This window comes from Solanum stenotomum, chromosome 10 (assembly GCF_019186545.1).
Source record: "Solanum stenotomum isolate F172 chromosome 10, ASM1918654v1, whole genome shotgun sequence".
NCBI classification, from domain to species: domain Eukaryota; kingdom Viridiplantae; phylum Streptophyta; class Magnoliopsida; order Solanales; family Solanaceae; genus Solanum; species Solanum stenotomum.
The window spans coordinates 37,887,812-37,911,559 of record NC_064291.1 but is presented as its reverse complement, the minus strand read 5'-3'; the positions used below and the strand labels follow the sequence as shown (position 1 = coordinate 37,911,559).

Sequence of the window (23,748 nt, the reverse complement as noted above, 5' to 3'; positions counted from 1 at the left end):
TGTTTTGATATATAATTCCCTCAAAATGATTCACCTTTTCAGTACGTTAAATATAAAAGAAGCAGAGCTGTCATTAATGGCGAAATTGTAAGGGAGAAGCACAATATTGGGCTTTTGAAAATTGGGCCAAATTTTGTGTAAAGCAAAGGACTGAGTGACCCTTTAGCAAATTATGTGATATCCGAGATTAATTTCTTCATCTGATTCTTCAATTATTGCAAAAGTTATTTTGTGCTTTTCATCATCAATATCTTCAGTTCTTCACTATCAATTATTTGGTGAAGAAACACATTTTTATCTTCTCTCAACCCATGCTATGTTGTCCAAATTTATGTGACCATAATATGATGCGACTTGTTTCGTTAAATGACTCATCAATTGTCATGTCAGGAAAGGGTATTGTTGGACATAAAAAAAACATTTTTGATATAATAGGTGAAAGGAAAGCATTTTAATACTATTTACGATACACTAAGAACATTTTTTATTCTTCTCCATTAGTACTATAGATTTTCAAAAAGTATATTACAATAATCTAAAAGATACATGAATAAAAAGGTAAAAATTACAATTTCTGGAAAGAATTATTTGAAAGAAAGAGAATATATTACAACTCTTCAGTATACAACAGCTGAACTAAGCAATCACTGGGCAAACATACAATGTAATTTGTAGGTATGCTTATCTACATAGTGGCACAGCAACCAAATTAAAATACAGCTATTACATACTTTCTGTAGAAAAGATACAACAGATTGACTGAAACTACTACATTTAGTCTGGATGAGCAAATGGTCATATTCACAAGGTAAGCTACTTATAGATGTGTGAAACCTAAGTCATATTGTTTTCTCTCTTGTTGTATAGACTGAAATATCCGAGCCACGGATTCTGTGGCAGACCTTGCATTGTGAGGTACAACCTTGATAACTCTTGCTGGATTATCAGGTACACAAGCCTGAGGGCTACCATCACGGTTGTCAGTAACTGGAGATGTGGGAAAAAGAGAAAGCATGTTTCTTCCTCCTGTGGCCGTTTCATGAGTTCTCTCAATAGGACTACTTGCAGTGCTGACCTGTAGCTCATTATCTTTTGTGGTTTGAAACCTCACAACATCCGGGAAGTTATCATTCTTCTCATTTAGAACATTACTTGAGTCCTGATGTTGAATGTTGAAGTTATCAACCACTCCAGATAACTGCTGTTGTAAACCAGGCAAGGTGAACTGATTTGATTCTTCAGTAGCAGGTGATGAAATTGGTGGATTCATGACTGGCATGCCATATTGCCGAAAGTAACCATGACCAGTCGGAGGTGCAAAAGGAACTCCCATACCTTGATAGTGAGGATTAGGAGCAGGAACTCCATATGTTGGAGCAAAAAAGTTCCCCATTGTTGGAGTCGATCCTGCAGGCCCACCTCCACAAATAGGACTCGTGAATTCAGGTCCAGGGAATGGTTTGTATACAAGTCCTTCAGAAGGAGACATCACTGGGATCAACCATTGGTGCCCGGGAGGTTGTTGGAAGCACCAAGGACCCGCATTAGAATCATTTGTTACAGGCGTTGGCAGTGGATTTCCTGAAAATGGTTTGTGGCTAGAGAGTTGACTACCATTTTGCACAGTAGAGAGAGATGCCTTTCCCACTGTGCTTTCGGCAGAGTATTCCATCCTGAAGTTAGGCTTCTCAGAATCATGCTTGCGCTTCAGAACACTTTGAGATTCTCTAACAATACAGTCCAATGGAAGTCTTTTGACAGACGAACTCTTTAAAGGTTTGCCTAAATAAGTAGGATCTTCGAGCGAACTATTTGGTGACCCGGCAATGAGCCTTTGTACCTATTAAAACAACAGGTAAAAAATGCATGAGTGACGTATTAATGCACGAAAACCAGTATATATAGATCATATATTCATATTCAGCCACTGGAGTTGCTTTACCTTTATTAGTCGATGCAACTCGAACACTTGGACTGCAAACACTCTTTGCTGGCTGTACCAAAACAATGGAGATAGAGTCCGTCAAAAAAGAAAAGAGCAAATAATAAATGGAAAGAGATTATCTCTTCAAATGCATGAGGTCAAAAGTATCTACTACATTAAATATAACAAGACAACTCAAAAATCATTTTGAAGAGACTAAGCCACACAACATATTAACTGTCTACAGTCAATGAACACCAAATGGTAATATCGTAATCTGCAAAGAGGTAGTCTTCAATACGTATGCAAAAAGAGAAGTTCTGCACTAGTCCACCACAGTAGTATTATCTTAAAGTTCAAACCAAAAAATGGCACTAAATTTATTTCTCATATGCAAAAAAACATGTCATATTCACATGAACTGATGTTCACAAAGCTTAAAATCCCTAGCGGAACCTATGCCATGACTAAGATATGTTTGGAGACTCCTCCTACTTTGTAGATGATCAAAACTTTTACCGAAATATAGCACATATAGTCTTCTTTAAAGCCATTACCCTTCATAGTTTATTCCCAATTAACATGCTAGTTGCCAGAGCTATCTTCTTATCACACCACTGCCACCACCATAAACGGGTTACTGTTCCCAGAAAGAGTGGTTTACAACCCAAGAATAAGGACACAGAGGAAAAAGAAGTCCCAGCAGAATATAACAATTCGACAGTCAATACTCAATAGAATGATCCAGTGCCAGCCAGCTCACCTTGCACAAAGTATACGATCTAACATGGTCCCCACAGTGCTATATATGAAGGTGATCCACCGCTGAAATCCTTCAAGGGCTGTTGTAAACGATAATTGCCACTTTGTGGAAACCATCAGACAGCATCTAGAGAGATAGTCATACAACTCCTACAATCATGCCATATGTTTCCTTTAAGAATTGGTTCAGCCCCAACACATGAAAAGCGTGATGCCAGGGACAGCCTTAATTCGGTATTATGTACTCCAGCAATAGGATACCACTGACATCTCTAAGAGAATATAAAAGCTACCCAAAGTAGTATTCTAGAGGCTGGTTCCCATCCAATTGTGCCTAAATATAGCAATACTGTATCAAATCTAGATCACAAAGACAAACTCTTTCTCCCCCCCTATTGTTGGATAATAGATTGTTAAGACTAACAAAAACAAACTCAGGCAAGCAAATAGATGAACAACAAATGCTACAAAGTTCAAGATTGTTATTCGCACCCATTTACACACCGAAACATTTTTTTTATAAAGACTTACATACCTAAATATGTCACTCAAAATTCATCAATTGGCAAGATACGGCACAAAAAGATCATTTGGACTGTGGAGATATTGATGGACAAGTCATGATTAAAAACATAGCAGCTGAGAAATAAATATGATATTAAGCAAAAGGTACCAACGAAAAGAAGTGTCTGGTATACAAACATCCTTTGTATTCAACACATGCTTTAAAACTGCACACGCGCAATCTTATCTATTGATTATGAAAATATATCAGAGAGCATACCCTTATATTTATAAGGACCATGAGGATGCATTCAAGGGGGGTCATTTTGTCTCGCTCTACAAATTATGATCTTAGTGGGTAGTATAACCATCAGGAAAATGAAAGTCAGTCTAAAGAAAAGCTAGTCAATAAAATTTCTCCACCCAACTGACAAAAGGAATGCTACATATTGATTGTTTGCATGATCTGACAAGGATATTTAAATGTCAATCTGAACGCAACACGAACTTACTTGACAATTGCTCTTCTGGCTTTCCAGAAACACTTTAGGCCAATTATTCCTACAATGTCATCAGGAGAGATGTCTGTTCCAGATATAGATTCCACTCTGGAAGTCTCAGATAAGTCGTCATCTCGGTCCAAATTTCCTGTTTGTAATGATTTGTGTGCCTTATCTTCCTGGGATTCCGTATCATTAACAAGATCATTAGCAGTTAACTGCTCTTCTGATATAAATTCTTTCCTAGGATACGAACTGTCATCATATGTAACCTTAACAGGTTCAGGTATGATAGTACAACCAACCTGAGGATCCAATCTGCATTCTGGTCATTAAGAAAGGTTGGTCTTAGGTAATGTACGGAAGTCATTAGAAGACTCATATATTGGTGTGAAATGCAAAATTTACATCAACTTGTATCAGAAGACATTCTAGATAGTTTACCCTTGGATGCAGAGTTTGAGGTTGTTTTCTCTCTATGAGCAAGAGTACATTTGGGATTCTCCTTGTTTTGGCTATTGCGCTGTTGTCTCAAAGTTAGATCTTTAACTCCTTCCAACTCTTTATTAGGACAAAACACTGGACCAGAGGGAGAGAGCTTTTCCATATCCAGATTATGACTCTTATTGGCATGACCAAGCTTGGAATTAACAAAGATGGGGACCGTAAAGTCATCCTCTTCTGTTCTCTTTTTCAATTCATATTGTTGCAAGAGAGTACTGGGATCCGAACTGTGGCCAGGTGGTTTATCAGCTAGATGTCTAGATGGAGGGTGTTGTATAGGGAAATATCCACCTCTGTCATGCCCACTCCCCTGCAAGAAGTAGTTGCTTCAAGTCAGCTTGCAAATTCAACCAACCAGTAAATTAACAGCTATTGATGAACTACACGGTCAATGAATATAGCCCCAAAAAGAGATGGTTTAACATCAAGAAACCTCTAAAAGCCCTGCAGTAACATCACTACACAGTTTAAGAACATAATTATACGGGACTGTAAATGTCAAACCCACATTTTCACTGACCCCTACAAATCCAAGGAAAAATACAACACTGACACAGCTAATATTACATCTTTTTGATGGAAATATGAACTCCCCAAATTAAGAAATCAGGCACATCCAGATGATGATCAGCACAAGTTAATACAAAAAGAGAAAATAGTTGTACTCATACAGAGAAGACAATTGACCCTTTCATGATATGTCAAGTGATGCACTTAAGTTTAACCAAGTGAAGTGAACTTACTACATTAACATATACACCACAACAATAAACTACAAGATTTTCTTTCCTTGTAATCTCTAATTCTTGAAACAAAAGCTAAAAATTCAAACAGAAACCAACTGTAACACAAGAGGTATGCAGTATGCTAAATAATTAACATCCAACAACCACTCAGAACAATAAATCAAACTACAGAAAATTCAAAAAGACCCTTGCAACACATATCTTGTTCACATAGGTGTGAGAACTTATTCTACCTGACTTGAGGATGGAGGGCCCATCTTTGAAGTATTGTTAGGGTCAAGAGGCAAAACCCCAGAGTTGAATCTCTGAGAAGGTATACTGAGCTGCTCATATAGAGCCATCTTATTCCTTGGAGGTGCTCTTGGACCTCCTTTATCTGTATCATTAACATGAAGTCTTGGAAACATAGGTCCCATAACCTTCTCTTCAACTTTCCCTCTCTTCATATTTTCCTCTACAGTTTCATCAACACGCTCCAAATTAACTAATTTACAAGCACCACCCCTCAAGAACACAAAAAGATCAAATTTTTCTCAGCATAAACAGTAAAATCTAACAGATCAAAACAAAAAAGTCAGTTTCTTGACTGCAAAACAACACAACAGAGAAACCCACCAAAATTTCAAACCAACAAAGAAAACCCACCAAGAAAATCACATAATTCCATCAACCCAGAACCCAAAACTGACTCTTTCACCTCAAAATCAAGCGATTTCTGAAATATCCTCAAAAGGCAGGTACTTTGAACAGTAGAATATCAGCAGTTGGGAAATGATAAGAAGCAAGAAGAGCCAAGCAAAATTAAAGTGCTCAAAAAACAAGAACTGATTCTCAGAAAAAAGGGGAATTAGGGATTCCAAAAATGTCAAAACAAAAGATCAAAGAGGGAGGGGTACAAAAGTGCCCAAGTGGGGACCCAAGTTATGGATAGAGCATAGAGAGAACCTAGAAAGATTGTTTATTACGTAGATTTTAAAAAAATATATTATTGGAACAAAAGATAAGATTTTCTAACGTTTTTTAGTGCAACTTTTGTCTCAAATCTTTGATAACCAGCTCATTAGTTTCAAGATCAATTTGGATACGTCAATAAGAGTTTGCTTTAGGTAATAAACAATTGGCGGGTAAAAGATGGTTTGGTAGTACGTATTAAAAAATATATACATTAGTTATAGTATATTATTTAATAAGTTTTTTGATAGAATTTTAAGCTTACATATAATTGTTTTTTTGAGTAAATTTTAGGAATAGCAAATATAAAAATTATATTTGCGCTCTATAGCTACAGTTTTGTTATTTGTGCTCCATAGCAAAGCATCTAATTTGTATATATCGCAGCGATTTATATAAATCGAGTGTCTGTATCTATGAAAATTGTGTTTGTATATATGTATATGTTTTTTGTGTTATGCTAGAGTGGCGAGCAAAATTAGGAGAGAGGCGAACGAGAGAGGACAAAGAGTGGAGAGAGGTGAATTGTATATGTATATCGGTTAGATATATTATATATATAACTACTATGTACATGTATTAATGATTGTGTTTGTATATCTGCATAAAATTTGAATTTGTATACAATTGAATCTAGTTAAAATATTCGTATTTGTATATCAAATCTCTCTCACTTTATACAAACACAAATTATTCATTGTATTTATATCATTTGTGTTAAAGAGAGAGAGACAGAGAGAAAGGCAAGAGAGAACTAGGCAATGGAAGATTTGTATTGGTATAATTATAAGTGTATAGGACGAAAATATATGTATTTGTATATACAGTCTCTTTCACTTTATACAAACACAATTTATACATTTGTGTTTGTATAGAGGGAGAGAGACGAGGGAGAGATCTGAGAGTGACGAGCGAGATTCAGGGGAGAGAGGCGAATGGCAAAGTGTTTGCTGTGAATTGGAATTAAATGAAATTGTAGTTATTCCATTTATTTTGAATTAATAGTTTGTTATAATGCACAATTTTTCCTTGTTTTAATTATGCATTCTATTCAACATTATAGTGTGCATAATTATTGTAGGGAAAATAACGTGGAAAAGCAAACATATACTAGTTAATTAGCTAATATAGTTATAGTTTGAATTAATTACGGATCGCAACTTAATTTTAGTTGTAATTACGTCACTTGTCCTCTTTTATACATATACAACTACAAATTATACACATATATACAATTATATTACATATATAAAAATACAATTAGCCTCTCTCCACTCTCTAGCATTTCTCACTTGTCTCTCTCCTCTCTCCCAATCTCGATCGTATTTCTACTCCATCTCTCAATCTTTCTCGTCAGATATACAAATACATATGCATATCAATTATATATATATACAATTATCTGACAAATATACATATACAGTTCGCTTTTCTCCACTCTCTGTCCTCTCTCGTTCGCCTCTCTCCTCCCTCTCTCAATCTCGCTCGCCATATATACAAATGCATATGTATACCAGTTATATATATATATATATATAATATTATTTGATAGATATACATATATAATTCGTCTCTATCCATTCTCTGCCCTCTTTCGCTCGCCTCTCTCCTCTCTCTCCCAATCTCACTCGTCTCTCTCCTCCATCTAACATGTAGCTATGAACTGTAATTAACAAATTATAGCTATGGAGCATAATTAAGTTATTTTTGAGTAACTATATGCGAAAATTCCCCATTAATATATAAGGTAACTTACAGAAATTTCACTAGTTTATGAGCTAACTGTTTTTAGATACGTGTTAGTTTGCAATATTACGAATTTTATCAGATTTTAGTGTGTTCAGATACATCCAGATAAATGTATCTCGGAATACATGGGTCAAAATTAGTTGTAATTTGTTCTAGATACATTGTATCCAAGTGGATTCGCATGTATTTGGGGTACATAGATAAATCTCGCCCGTTTTCCTCATGTTCTCACTCGTCCCTCTCCCTATTTCAGTGTATTTCATAGATAAAAGCATGCATCTAAGTGTATCTGGTTTGAAATATGGTATGAAATTGTTAATTATTGGATAAAATGTAATTATTTCAAACTATAAAGAGAGCTAGTAAATATGGTAGAAATGTTTGTGTAATAAGGTAGTTTCTCCATTAATATATAACAATGGGATTTGCAGATAATTATTATCTAACATACATTGCAAAAATATAGCTCAAAACTAACATTACAAATCTTTAACCAAAGTCATAATCTGATATATAACATTATACATTTGGTATACAACAATATACAAAAAAATTATATTATTTTTTTTAAAAAAAATGTTTAAAACTTGATATACACTATTAAGCACTCAATATACAATATTATATAAATGAGAAAATTGTATAAAATAGCAAACTATTAATTAAAAGTAAATGTTATAACCACAGTTTCATTTAATTCTAATCCGTAGCAAACACTTTGTCAGTCGCTTCTCTCCCCAGATATCTCTCTCGCCTCTCTCACTTTATACAACACAAATGTATAAATTATGTTTGTGTTTGTATAAAACGAGAGAAAACTGTACATACAAATACACATCTTTTCGTTCGCGCCTCTCCCCAGATATCTCGCTCGCCACTCTCCTGATCTCGCTCGTCACTCTCATGATCTCGCTCGTCACTCTCTCTCTCGCCTCTCTCACTTTATACAAATGCAAATGTATAAATTGTGTTTGTGTTTGTGTTTGTGTTTGTATAAAGCGAGAGAAAACTGTGTATACAAATACATATATTTTCATCTTATACACTTATAATTATATAATACAAATCTTTCCCTGTTCAGTTCTCTTTTGCCTTTCTCTCTTTCTCGCTTTATACAAACACATATTATACAAAAAAATACTTTCTTATTTGTATACAGATTCCAATATATACTTATACAATTGATTCTTTTGTATAAGTATACTGAAATATACATATTAATAGTCATAACAAACATAAAGTTTGTTATGGAGCACAATTATGCAAATTATAGTTATAACATACAAATATGATTTTTATGTTTGCTAAACCTAAAATTTACTCTTTTAGGAAAAATTAAGCAGAATAACAAACATTTAATCTATATTAGGTGTTATAATTATAGTTTAAGAAAGTTGTAATTCGCGGCTACAGTTTTTCAATTCTTGCTATTCGCCTGATTTATAGAAATTCAAAATTTATATGATTCGGTCCTGATTGTATAAATTCAGAATTTTGTATATGCTTACTCTACTTATTTATATACAATTTATGAAAAAAATCAAAATAAATTACCATGTTTGTATATTGACAGACGAAATATACAAATAAAGTTCTGAAAAATTCATAAATATATAAATACAAAATTTGTATATACTTACCCCATTTGTATATTCACAAGCGAAATATACAAATCGCAGCCTCCATAGCAAACAAAACTATAGCTATGAAGCATAATTATCGAAACTATAGATATAGAGCCTTATTATATTTATTATGTTTGCTATTTCTAAAATTTTCTCATTTATTTATTCAATAATAATGCTATTTTAGAGGTGACAATAGGCAGGAATAAAACTAAATTAAGTTAAAATAAATTGAATTGCAATTAAATCATATAATATGGGTAAAATTAAATTTGATAAAAGTATGAATTGAGTAATATGGTCCTAACCCATTTTTATCTTTCTCCATTCTTTCTTCAATTCTTCAATTCTTTTTATTTTTCTTCTTTATATGTATTTTTTGGGGGGAGATCTTTATAATATAATTTAAGTATGTTTATGAATGATAATATGATAAATTAAGAGGAGAGCATTATTATCATGAAATTGCCTTATGTCATAATTTATATGACTTTCTTTCTTATTTAGTCCGTCCTAAAAAGATAAATTTTTTATATATATTTAGTAGCAATTTAACTTTAAAATACCTATTTTATCCTTAATGAAATAAATTTTGCCACACAAATATGTATGACTTATTTTGGACCATAAATTTCAAAAGTCTTTATTTATTTCTTAAACTTTGTGCTAAGTCAAACTAACTCATATAAATTGAGATTGAAAAAGTATGTATAAATAATGAAAAAACATATTCTCCATTTGGATATTCAAGTTTAGATGTGACCAGGAGATCACAAGTTCGAAATGTGAAAATAGTCTCTTACAAAAATACAAGGTACGATTTTATACAATAGACCCTCGTGCATGTCCAACCCTTCTATGAATCTGATGCATTGTGAGAATTTAGTTCATCATACTTCCATTTTTATTTTAAATTCTCTAATATCAAACTTTTTCAACCCCAAAAAAATATATTAGAAACCATAATTATTTTTTAAAATATAAATCTACCATGGTCGAACTGACCAAAAACTTTAATTTACTTAAGAATATTTTTGAATAAGATCTAATTACAAAAGAAAAAAAGCAATCTACTAAGATCTAGGAGTAAGTAAATAAACAAAAAAAAAAGCATTTAATTTAATGTTGTAGCAAAAGCATTAAACAAAATAATATGAAAAGAGAAATAATGGCAAAAGAAAAGGGTTGAAACAATATATAAAAGGGAAAAACATAAATTCTCTCCTGAACTTATCCCAAAAAGTCATTTACACGCTTTAACTATCATGATGTCCTCTTAAGCACTTTTACTATTCAAAAGTAAAATTTAATACCATCTTGAGACGTGTAACACCACTCTCACATGTTGTAGTGTAATATAGTCGCCGCGACATTAGCGCCATGTCAAAAACTATAAAAAGAATTATTTTCTTTTCTTTATTAATTACTTTGTTAACAATATTTTACACTAATTAATCTCTAGATAATTATTAAAACTCTCTAATAACTATATCTTCTTCATCATTGAATCTTACCCACTTCATATCTCATCTCGGAAAAATCATGTTCTGCCACCTTATTCACCAACGATCCTTTGTTCTTCACCACCGTCATATCACCTTCAATTCTTCTTCTTCTTCAACATCCATCACCAAATATCACCATCTCTATTATCAATATCATTTGTTTTCTTCTTTACCATCCTCAATCTCCTCTTTCTTTTCACCCGTTACTCAGCGAAACCCATAAAGTTGTCATCTTCACCAAATTCAAAAATTGATTAATCTTCTTCACCACCTTCAATTTCTTTCTTTTTTCCCTCCCATTACCCAGAACTACCATACCCATAAAGCTGCCATTACAACCAAAACTAAAAATTGATTAACAACCACAATTTCTTTAACAGAGTCAATAAAATAGAAGAGATGGAAACAATCAACCAAAATCATCTAAACATAACTTAAGTATTTATTTAGATACATCCAAAATTCTTTTCAGATTCTCCCTTTAGTAAAAATTATCACAACATACAATTATTCACTAACAAATCTATGAAAATGAACCTAATTGCTAATCAAAAAGAAAAATCATGCTTTGAGATTATGCTATAAAATAATGGATGAAGAAGAAGAGATGTGAAAAAGAAGAAGAAGAGGTGTGTGGGGGTGGGAGTGGAGGTGGGGGATGTTGAAAGTTGTCTAATTATTATTCTTATTTTATTTCTAACTGTCGCGTTTAGTTTTATTTTCATTTTATTTCTTTGCCACGTTAGTTTTAAGGGGTGAATAAATTCACTTTTGAATAGTAAAAGTGTGTAATAGGTTATCTCAGCATAGTTTAAGCGTGTAAGTGACTTTTCGATATAGGTTTAAAGGGAAATATATGTTGTTTCCCTATATAAAAACTAAACTTCAAAATAATAAAAGATCAAAACTGTCACGACCTGAGCCTACACCTTAAACGTGGCTGGCACTCGAGAACTATTGCTGGTCCCCAAGCGAATCCTCATCCTGACTGATTACAAGCGGAAGACTAACTCAAGCATACAAAGCTTAAAAAATGAATAAAATTCATTGAACTTAATTACAAATCTTTAACTCAAATGAATAACTCTGAATAAAATTAATATATTCAACTCGCCATAAAATAGGTAACTTAAGTCTTTAAAACACTTAACAAAATAAATGAACAGACTCCTGAAACTCTATTGTCTATCTATGAAGCCTCTAACTGAAAAATATGGAAGTCAGGACAAGACCCACGATATCCTAACAACTGATATAACTAAAAGTACAAGTGAAACCCTCAGGAAGCAAAGAGGCTCACCATAGCTAACTCGAACTGCATATGGTATCAACGAAGCGCATGTTGATGATCCTAAGTACCTGTATCTGCATCATGAAATGATGCAAGCCAAATGTCTCAGTACATGAAATGTACGAGCATGTAAGGGAAATTCTAAAGCATAAACATAAGCTTGAACGGGTGGATAGAAACATACTGTCACGACCCAAGAGTACCCCCTAGTCGTAACATGGCGTATTCGACCCCGAAGGGGTCTTATACGAGCCACATAGTCATTCATTGCATTCAATAATGAAAATAGTGCGGAAATAAAAAAAAACTTATTTACATCCACACATTTAAACTTCATTAAAACAACTTTAAAAACACACAGCGGAAGTCTAAGTCTCACATGGCCATCTTAGNNCAACTTAGTGAAATAAGGCTCGACTCAATAATAAGATACTCGACTCTGGGTACTCCACTCTGGATACTCAACTCAATATAAAGCAACAATACATATGCAATATATGAAAAACTTTTAAAACAGTAGAAAATAACTCAATGTATTGAAAAAGGGAATAGTAACTCAGTTTGTATGCAAGGATACAAAATAAAATATGCTTGTATATGAAAATACAAGGTAAACTCTGTGTATATAAGATTACAAAATATCTCTGTGGGAGTTTCTCTAACCGACAACCATCACTATGAGTTATGTGATGATACAACGTCTTGCCTCACGCTACCAGGGCCGTCCTTTACCTTGTCGGGGGTATGGAACCTAACTACTAAGTGGATCCACTAAGCAAAGCTTAAAAAGCAATAAAGAATCATCCAAAAAGTATGATCCTTTACCCATGTTGGCATACATGGTTTATGGGGGTTGTGAGTTGTCTGAACTCTCCCTCATATCGGTGCTCAATACTACTCCTAATAATATATATAACTCATGCCCATATGTTTAAAAACATAACTCTTCCTCTAGTTTGAGATAATTGCTCAAACTACCCTCTTAAAAGAGGTAACTTACAATGTCTTTTGAACTCATAACTTATATGGAAATCAAAGTCTCTTTTATCAATGTAAAAACTGATATCTTTGAAAATATTTAGTCCCTTTTTACTCTTACTCAACTCATACTTGAAAACTCTTTCTAAAAAACATATCAAAATCATATGGTAATATGATCATTGATGACTCAGGAAGTCATACTGCATAAACATTGATGGTATATCTAGATACCATACTGCTTAAACATTGATGGCATAACTAGATATCATACTGCTTAAACATTGATGACATAACTAGATACCATATTGCTTAAACATTGATGTCATACTCGATTGTCATACTAATCATATTTTAAAAATTCTTTATCAAAACTCATCTTTACTTTCTCAAAAACTTAGTTTAAAACTCAAGTGTTGGCTTTAAAAAAAGCTTTTAAAAATTTATAACTCAAAATAGGGTTCATGCTGAAATATAGACATGCATAAATCAACTCAAGGATCTCAATAACAATATAGAAACTCAATAATTAGGAATAAATTTTTTAAAAGAAACATGAACTCAAAACTCAAAATCAACTTATCTAAAGAATACTCAACTCAAAGGGTTCATGCAGAATTATGGGCATGAACTACTCAACTCAAAGACCTCATGGGTAACATGTAATAGTTCCATTATTAGGAATATAATCTCAAAAGGGTTAGGAATTCAATACTCAAGACTTAGAACTTGAAGATACTACTACACTCAAAGATGCTCAATTTATGAAGTTCATGCAGAATTTATGGGCATGAACGACTCAACTCGAGAGTCTAAATAATAATATGAAACTCATGTATATAAATCTTCTCATTCTCATATTTACTTTCCCAAAACTTAGTTCAAATCGATAGTTGATCTCAAAGGATTCACAATTGAACTCAAAGACTTTCTTGAACTCTACTCTTAACTCTCTTTTGAATGTGAATTATGAATTCAAGAGTTATGATTCATGACATGAAGGATCTCGTGATGATAAATTAGACTCACGAATACATTCTCCTCAATCTCACACTCACTTGCTTGAGTCTTGAAACAAGTTATTAGAAATTATAGAAGACTCAAAGGGACCTTCTCAAAATGTTCGAAGGAACTGTCAAAAGTTAACTCTTAACTCTACCTCAAATTTGAATTATGAATTCAAGGCTATGATTCATGTTATGAATGATTTATAGGTTTTTAGAAGTAGTTTAGAGTGATTAGAATAAAAAAAGAGTGAAAGTACACTTTAAAAGAACTCNTTATTAGAAATTATAAAAGACTCAAAGGGACCTTCTCAAAATGTTCGGAGGAACTGTCAAAACTTAACTCTTAACTCTACCTCAAATTTGAATTATGAATTCAAGGCTATGATTCATGTTATGAATGATTTATAGGTTTTTAGAAGTAGTTTAGAGTGATTAGAATAAAAAAAGAGTGAAAGTACACTTTAAAAGAACTCAAACGGAGCAATCGACTGCAAACTGGACGAGGCAGGCGACCCTGGCGCACTGAGTGGTGCGGGGCGCCGACCCCTAAACTATAGAGGAGGATTTGAGAAGCACTAGCTGGCGCAGGGCGCAGGCCCCAATCCAGAAAACTCGACGAATTTTGTTTGCTCGTTTTCAGACCCTAATTCGCCTAGAATCGAATGGTTTCTTTCCCAATCACTTAGAATGGAATACTTAACGTATGTACATACTAATCCACTCAAAACAACCCTCAAATCACTAGCTTTCATCTCAAGAATTCATTAAAACCCCAACAAAACAAGATTTAAAATGAACTTCAAGAACTTAAATCTTTCAATCTTTATGGACGAATTCAAATATGAAAATCATGTTTGACATGTAGGGATCAAAACCATGGAGAAAATCCGCAACAACTCTCAAGAATCTCGATGAACGCCTTGATCCTTTCCTCTTTTCTCTTATTTTCTCTTCTTGAACTCTCAACTAAAACCCTAGGCATATATTAAGATTATAAAACTGAACCAAATCAGTTTAAACCCCTAAAACCTTACTAAAAATGAATTAAAACTGATTTGGTAAGGAAAAGACCAAAATACCCCTCACTATTTTTGGGTCACTTTCCTTAATTGGAAAGCCTGCCTTCAAAAGGGAATATCTCACTCATTCGAACTCAAAATTTAGCAAACTCAGTGGCATTGGAAAGATAATTCAAAGACCTTTCATTTTATATCTTATGGGCCACCTAACTCATCATGTACTGAAAGTTATGGTCGTTTGAAGTTGAACCAAAACTTAGAAGAACTTAGGAATGACTTGAATGAATTTCTCTTTAGTTCTTTTTGGAACTCAAGGTGCTACATCTAGTGACCTTAACACTTAGGAAATTTTAAATTTCTTGGTAAAATCCTACTCACTACGAAGGATGGTTTGAGTCTTAGCTCAAATTTTTTTCTGGGGTGCTACAAAAACTACTTTTTTATAAAAAAATATTGATAAAAGAATACTAATTCTAAATAAATGACGAAATATATTTAACCTTCAGTAAATAAAAATATATTTTTGCTTTTTTTTTATATAAAAATACATTATATTTGAGTTGACTTGCCATGATAGGATATGAATACTCATATTTCTCTATATTTTTATGAGTTAATAATATATTAACATCTATTTATCCAAAAGAAATACAATTGATTCAACTCATTAAAACATGAGGTAAATGAATTAATTTTATAAATATGAACTGAAATTGTCGGTCTAAGCCATTTAGCCATTTTAAATCAAATAGAAAAGAGAGAAAAAAGTAGTACAATGTCATATCAACATGATCAACTAATATAGTATCATATCAATTATCTTTGGTCTGTAATTCAAGAAAGTGGAATCATCGATGATGATATTTCACGTCGCATTGCGATAATATGAATAAAATGGAGGCTTGTTGTAACACTTAGGGTGTTTATGGATGTCCTTCGTTCTGTATCGAAGGTTTACGAGCCCAAATTTTATTGTTTTATGTTAACACTGCTTGTATTCAAAAATATCGGTTGGCTCGGTCAAATGACACATTAGGTGTCTGTCACGCCCCTCCAAATTTAGGGTGTGACACTTGCCTCTAGGGTCTTGTGTGATAATAAGGTACTACCTAAATTTAAAGGTAAGTTCTATAGAATGGTGATTAGATCGTGGTTGTTTTATAGAGTGGAGTAATGAACAATCAAGAACTCACATGTTCAGAAGATGCATGTCATATTGAGATGAGTGTGTAGACATATTAGGACCGACATGATGTTATCCGAGAGAAGGTAAGAGTGACCTCTGTGGCTGACATGATGAGAGAAGCGAGATTGAGATAGTTTAAGCATATGAAGAGGAGGTGCGCAAATACCCAGTGTGCAAGTATGAGAGGTTGGTTGTAAAAGGTACATAGAGGGGTAGAGATAAACCAAAAAAGTATTGGGAAGAGGTGATTAGACATGACAAGATGCAACTTCGAGGACATAACTCTAGATAGAAAGAAGTTGAGACCATGTATTCAAGTAAAAATTTAATAGGAGTATAGTGATGTCTTGCCTTTCTTTTGTTATCTATCGTCATATATTTGAATAGTGTTTCAAATATTACGCTATTTTGTTGCTGGTGTTGTTTCTTTCTTGCAGGTTTTACCCTACTTTTCTTATTAAATGTTATATTTTCTTCATTATTTTTCTCTCCTTTACTTAGATTTAATGCGATTAAGTCGAAGGTCTTTCAAAAATAGTTTAACTATTTTTTATGAGATAGTGATAAAATCTACGTATATTCTAGTGTTCCTCTTCGACCCCATTTAGTAAATATTTTCCAATATACCAAAACACCTCTAAACCTTGAAAAAACCCTCAACCCATCTAAGGACCCCACTCACCCTGTCTACCTTCACCACTCTCACCCACCCCACCACCCACTCACCAACCTGAAGTTGGTAGGGATCTCTCTCTCTTCTTTCTGCGCATGTGATGTGCCAACATTCTCCAAACACGTTCCCACCAGATTCTTGATTCTTTACATCTCCTCAATCTTCCCCTACCACCTTTGCTATTTCACATTTTTATGCCTAAAAATCTGGTCTTTCAGCCTTCTCTCCCTCAAAATTAACTCCTACTACTAATAATAGTCTAGATTAGACTAATAAGGAGTCTTTTTCCATTTATTTCTCCTTAAATAACCTTTACTAATTGTCAAAAATTGATTAGTCCTGCCCATTCTCTGTATTTTCTTAATCTCTTCCTCACAATTTTTTCCAAATTAATCTGCTTCTGCATTCAATTCTAAACGGTTACTGTAAAGTTCCAGTCTTTACAGTAATTTGACTCAGTCTGAAGCTTGGTTTTGCAATTTTTGTGGGTTTTGAAAAAGATACCAATAGTTTTTTGTTAGATTGTTGATACTCAGAAGGGGAATCGTTGATGGTTAATTAGATGCAATCAAGAGTTGTTCAAATGGTGGAGGAGAATAAAGATCCATTAGTTGTACCTAGGACAAATGGCATAACTAGGGCTTTGCCACAAAGGCTGCTACACTTGCTGATGCTGTTTCTGTTTCTGTGTTTTACTTTTTCTGTGGCTAGTATTTATATGATCAAGTATTTTGGATTTCATAGCATAGTTCCTACGATAAGGCCTAGTTTACTGCCATGTATTGAGGAAGAATCTAAAAATTTAGAGAGTTGGATTAATCCTCCATCTAATTTGCTACATACTATGTCTGATAAAGAGTTGTTATGGAGGGCTTCAATGGTGCCCCGGATAAAGAAGTATCCGTTTAAGAGGGTTCCTAAGATTGCATTCATGTTCTTGACTAAAGGACCATTGCCATTGGCACCTATTTGGGAGAGGTTTTTTAAGGGGCATCAGGGGTTTTATTCAATTTATATTCATTCATTGCCATCATTTGAGGCCGATTTCCCAGCCTCCTCAGTGTTCTACAAGAGGCAAATTCCCAGCCAGGTATGTCCCTGCAGATTTGCCTTTTCTTGTTTTTGTGTTTTTTATGATGGGAGGGGGTATGTAGAGCCTCTGCAGTTTGTAATACCATCTAAACTGATCTTCTATTACGTCTGTTCATGTAACTTGTTCCTGCAAAAGAGATATGGCTTGACATTGTACTAGATTGCATTTTGCTTGTTAGCCCAACTCATGCTTCCTTAATGACTGGACTTGGTTTCCTTTTTTGTGATGAGGGAATTCATGACCAATAAAGCAATAAATTCATTCCTTTGCAGTGATCCTTTCCCCGTTTGCTCCCTTGGTGACCTGAAGCCCTCAAGTTTGGAGGTGGAGGATCAATTCTGCTGGGCTATTTATCTATTTTTTAAAATTTATTTTATTACATTGGAGTTGGGGAGAGGATAAGCTATTTTTATTGTTGTGCTTGTAGTTAGAGATGTATATTTTCATTTGAAGTCTGGGCATGCATATTCTACTACTTATGCTAAAAGTGGTAGTTTGCCCGTATATCATGATGGACACTGCGAACATTTTGGATGAAGTGTATATTCATATCTAAGGTGGAAAACCTGATCAATCAGCTAATATTGTATGATAATGTTAATGATATGGTTAATGTACTCAAGGGTGTGGCCTAGTGGTCAATGAAGTTGGTTAAGAATCGTGAAGTCTTAGGTCCATATCTCAGCGGATGCTAAGAATTCAGGCCTTGGTGGGCAAAGTTTCTTGATGCTTGTACTGGACGGAGGTAGTAGGTATCCTGGGAATTAGTCAAGGTGCACACAAACTGACCTGGACACCACAATTATTAAAGAAAAAGAGATAATTAATGAATATGTGGTTTTTGGCCTTGTTTTTCCTCTTTGCAAACCATCTGAAGATTGGATTTTGGGACGCATTGTTGCTAACCTTCCTTTTTTTTTATGACAAGGGAGACCCGCAGCCGCTACCCTTTGGGTGCGCACAGAGTAAAACCCCCGCTCCTATGCAATAGCTCGCAAACCACACAGGAGAGATAACCCGCACTAGGCAAGCCTAGTGCGACGAGCTCGACCCAGAAGGCAAACCCCTTGCTTTCGCAAGCAAGGGGTTTCGAACTTGAGACCTCCAACATGGAAGTCCCAAGCTCAAACCACTGGGCCACCCCGAAGGGTTGTTGCTAAGCTTCTTGAAGGAGAGATTTGAACATTTATGCAAATTCTCTCTACAAGTATCAGTTATCCAATTTCATGAGCATATCTGATTGTGGAAGTTTATCACCAAATAAAAAGATGATGGATTGATCTTAAAGGTGCACCATTAATGTGGTATTAAGTGGGATAACAAATAATGTAGAAGTACTTGTTTGTTATCAAAACTTCTAAGATCTTAAGTCCTGTAGTTTGAACTAGTTACCGTTGGCCTTTGTTTATGAGTAAAAACCTATCAAACAAGTCAACCTTTTCAGGTTAGCAAGATACTCCCTCCATCCACAATTAATTGTCATGGTTTCCTTTTTTAGAGTCAAACAATAAGAACTTTGACCAACATTTTACGATGTATATTTTCATCATATTGATATGCAAAAAATTGCAACTTATAGTACTTTTTGTATAGTTTTTGAATATCTAATTTTTTTATAAAAAATATCGAATTAACGTAATCTAATTTAACTTTAAAAATTAGTCAAATTGACTTTCGAAAAGCGCAACATGACAAATAATAGTGGACAGAGGGAGTATCATTTATGATTTCTACTCTAATAGACTAGTATGAACTAGCAAGGTCTGTACTGTGGTTCTTGTTGAACAATTACGTTCAACAAGTCATGTAGAGTCTCTTTTCGCTGGGTCATAGTTTCCTATGAGTTCCCATCTCCTTTTTTTTTACCCCTCCCCAGGAGCTCCCACCCTTTTTGCTCCTTTGGTGACTCGAACTCGCAACCTTCGGGTTGGAAGTGAGGGGTGCTTACCATCCGAGCAACTCCCTCTCGTCATGAGTTCCCATCTCCTTGCTAAATGGTTGTACAGTATTTTTCAAAACTTTGTGGATGTTATTGGGATTTGGGAGTACCTCCGTTGATGTTATTGTGTAACCATATATCAGAATCTATGGGCATCCAAATTTAGAAGTAATGGAGTGATGTGGCACGTTTAAGTCATACTTCAGTTGTTCCCTGTGAATAATAACTTTGGAGCACGCTTACCTGCAGCGTAATTGTCTATTTTGGCGTGCTACTCGATAGTTGATCTTGAAGTGGGTGACATGACTTCTGAACACTTGAAACGGAGGGTTTGCCCAATTAAGTTAATGCTGAAAATCTTGATTGAAGTTTAGGACTGTCTGCTCGAGTTTTTATGGATGTGCTGTTGGATGCGCTCTGATAATAAGTAAAGCTCAGAGAACCTCTTGTCTCACACTGCTAGTTTCAAAAGTGTTTTAAATAGCACTGACAAGGGGAAAATTTTGAAGGTGAAAACTAATGTCAAAGATCGTGTTGCCTGAAAAATCTTTGTCCTGAGCATATATTTCTAGCATTTATCAGTCATCTCATCCAACACCAAATCGTTTGAGCTGCATCTTTTGCATTACATCAGTATATTTGTGTTAACACTTCTCGGTTTTAGTTTATATGTTCTGTTTCGTGCATTTTGCTCCAGTGATCTGAGCTGATCTTCTCTTTCCCATAGGTAGTAGGAAAGTGAGCAGGATGATGAAAGCGGAGCTTTTAAAGTGAAATTTTAAAAATATATGAGAAGGCTAATAATCATATTGCATTAGGTTTGGCTGTTAGCTCTTATGCATGAGTGTTGTATATAATAATGTCATTAGCATTTGTAATTCCAACAAGTCAAAACAAATAATGTGTGGGTTAGGCGTATGTCATGGGATCCAAACGCTGATTGGGACAACTATCTGGTATTTAAGTGGAGAAGGGTAGAGGCGTGCCTGTTATCTACGGAGTTTTGATACGTGTGCTGCTGACCTTCGGGAATAACTCGGTTATCCCCAAAAGAAGAACGCATAGCACTCAGCTTACTTACTGATAAGAGAAGCAACTTAGCTGCAAACGAACAAGACTTTTCTATTATAGTATCAATCCTCTGTGATGGTCTGTAAATGTTCAGTGAATGATAGTTTGACCAAGTTGCATTTCGTTAATGTAGCTTGCTGCAAAAGCATTGATGAAAATTTTCAGAGATGTTGCAAAACTTCTTTCTTCCTTTCACTTTTTTGGTATTCTTTTTCTGCAGCTGGTTTATCACGACTGCTTTTGTATTCTAGTAGTCATCTCATTTTATCTTTGACTGTTTCTTTGGGATGGTTTTACGTCTTTCTATCTTTGCTAAGAACTTCTCTCAGAAATGTTTTATAATGGAATTGGCTTAGTTGTGACTTGTAAGTTGCTGATGATGTTGTAACTTCATTTTTAATAGGTGACAGAATGGGGAAAGATGAGTATGTGTGATGCTGAGAGAAGACTCCTTGCAAATGCATTGCTCGACATCTCCAATGAGTGGTTTGTTCTTCTTTCTGAGTCATGCATCCCCCTCTACAATTTCAATGCCATCTACAAGTACATAAGTCAGTCAAAGCATAGCTTTGTTGGTGCATTTGATGATCCTGGACCATATGGAAGAGGACGATATGATGAGAATATGTTACCAGAGGTTAACATTTCTCAGTGGCGCAAAGGATCACAATGGTTTGAAATGAGTAGGAAGCTTGCTCTTTTCATAGTCGAAGACACAAAATTCTACCCCAAGTTTGCTGAGTTTTGCAGGCCAGCATGCTATGTAGACGAGCACTACTTCCCAACAATGCTGAATATTCAAGCATCAAATCTCTTGGCAAACAGAAGTATAACATGGGTTGACTGGTCGAGGGGCGGAGCTCACCCTGCCACTTTTGGTAAATCAGATATCACGGAAGAGTTTATGAAGAGAATGCTGGCAGGACCTAACTGTACGTACAACGACCGAAACACATCAATGTGCTATCTTTTTGCAAGGAAGTTTGCTCCAAGTGCTTTGGAACCTCTGTTTCTGCTAGCCCCAAAATACTTAGGTTTCTAGATTATAAAAATCTGATTTCGTCGTATCAACGACTCCACTTGTGGGATTATATGAGGTATCTTGTTGTTGTTGTTGTAGTCAGGTAGGTTACTTAGTTAATATAAGGCCATTGCCTGCCTACTCATTTTTCTGCCATCATGTTGATTTTGTTGTTAAGACTGCTTTGCTGATACTCTTAGATGATAACCTACATGAGTCCTTCATCATTTCCAACTTTGAAACCATACCAGATATGTACATGCATCAGAGGTACTTAGCCTAATATGTGATTACTAAGGACCATTTGTACATGCGATGTGAAATTATGATATAAAGTTAAAGTTTTGTTTGGATATGTAATTTGGAGTTTCTAAAGCTGTATTGTATTTTTTTTTTCATAAACAGGAAACCTCTGCAAGTTGTGAAATCTATCTAAAAGAATCCAATTCTTAAACAATACCAAATGAACAAATTATGGTTTATAAACAAGATATCGGAATATCCAAAGGCGCTGCATTGACAAATTACATATCTTCATGTTCTTATTATGGATAAAAATTTGCAAAGTACAAATTTTCAATTACACAAGTCAAAAATAGTACTAGTGACTAGTTATTTTAAATATTATTTTGTATAAATTATAGGAACCACATATTATAAGTACTAAATAACATCCTATCCCTTCTAGTTTTCTATTTACCAAAAATCCGTTAAAAATGATGTTTGCGGAATACATAGTGTTGTGCACGGGATATATTAGGTTTGATACATTCCACATAGCGGGATACATTAGATTTGATACATTCCACATAGCGGGATACATAGCGTTGTGCACGGGATACATGCGGGATACATAGCGTTGTGCACGGGATACATGCGGGATACATAGCGTTGTGCACTGATACATAGGTAAAATAAGGGATTTTTGAAATTTTTGAAATAAGTAGGGATAAATAGATATTAAGGTAAGTAAATGAGTGTAGTTAAGTAATTTGTCCTATTATTTTTTCACATGGTACGAAACAATCTCTTCATGTTCAACATGAGTTTTTTCTTTTACAAATTTTGAAATAATGGGCCTTTTTAATCAAATATAAATTTATAGGTCAAGTTTTACATCATCTTATAATCCCTTCCTCCGTTTTCTCTTCTCCTACCCCAATTTAACCAACAAAAAAACAGTTTTTATTTTAGAAGAATATTTTGAATATTAAAAAAATTATGATATTCAATTAATTCGAAGGTAGCCTTCCAAACAGAAAATGCTTAGTTGATATTCGATTTAGATAGTTAGTGCGAGACAGCAAATAATCATAAAATTGAGTTAAATATTATTTTTAATGTAGCAAATTGGCTTACATGTTTCAAAGTTTTTTTTTAATCTAGGGTGTGTTTGGTATGAAACCTAGAAAATGTTTTCCTAAAAAACAAGTAGATTTTTTATTTATTTTTTCATGTTTGGTTGGTGAGTAGAAAATATTTTCCGGAAAAAATTTTAGTGTTTGATTTATGAATGAAAAATATTTTTGAGAAATATATTTTATTTTTACTAGAGTAGAAAATAATTTTTGAAATTGCAAATATTTTTTAAAAATAAACTTAAATTTTTTTTGGGGGTGGGGGGAGGGTCGAGGGTAGGGGTGAAAATAAAAATTTGAAGTAGAAAATATTTTTTAAAAATAAACTTAAATTTTTTTTTT

General features: G+C 34.1%; 3 protein-coding genes across 3 annotated transcripts in view; 1 reads left to right on the top strand and 2 right to left on the bottom strand.

The window, feature by feature from the left end:
• LOC125841173 (vacuolar protein sorting-associated protein 32 homolog 2-like) overlaps positions 1-23,748 on the bottom strand; it is a 134,413-nt gene that overhangs the window by 66,601 nt on the left and 44,064 nt on the right. The gene's annotated exons all lie outside the window — the stretch shown is intronic.
• Positions 470-5,893, bottom strand: LOC125841154 (protein EARLY FLOWERING 3-like). Its single transcript, XM_049520217.1, has 5 exons — positions 5,174-5,893; positions 4,135-4,504; positions 3,703-4,015; positions 1,943-1,994; positions 470-1,840 (listed from the first exon to the last, which is right to left on the bottom strand). Exons 1-5 carry the CDS (start codon positions 5,384-5,386, stop codon positions 818-820), a joined length of 1,971 nt encoding a protein of 656 aa, XP_049376174.1. The 5' UTR covers positions 5,387-5,893; the 3' UTR covers positions 470-817.
• Positions 16,992-22,422, top strand: LOC125841168 (glycosyltransferase BC10). The gene is made up of 2 exons (XM_049520231.1): positions 16,992-18,014; positions 21,431-22,422. Exons 1-2 carry the CDS (start codon positions 17,487-17,489, stop codon positions 22,067-22,069), a joined length of 1,167 nt encoding a protein of 388 aa, XP_049376188.1. The 5' UTR covers positions 16,992-17,486; the 3' UTR covers positions 22,070-22,422.

Coding starts and splice junctions, on each gene's coding strand:
- LOC125841154 (XM_049520217.1), bottom strand. CDS start 5,386: ATGAAGAGAGGGAAAGTTGAAGAGAAGGTTATGGGACCTATGTTTCCA. Junction 1,995..3,702: donor GCCAGAAGAGCAATTGTCAA/GTAAGTTCGTGT, acceptor GTTTTGGTACAG/CCAGCAAAGAGTGTTTGCAG. Junction 1,841..1,942: donor AGTTGCATCGACTAATAAAG/GTAAAGCAACTC, acceptor TTGTTTTAATAG/GTACAAAGGCTCATTGCCGG.
- LOC125841168 (XM_049520231.1), top strand. CDS start 17,487: ATGCAATCAAGAGTTGTTCAAATGGTGGAGGAGAATAAAGATCCATTA. Junction 18,015..21,430: donor AGAGGCAAATTCCCAGCCAG/GTATGTCCCTGC, acceptor CATTTTTAATAG/GTGACAGAATGGGGAAAGAT.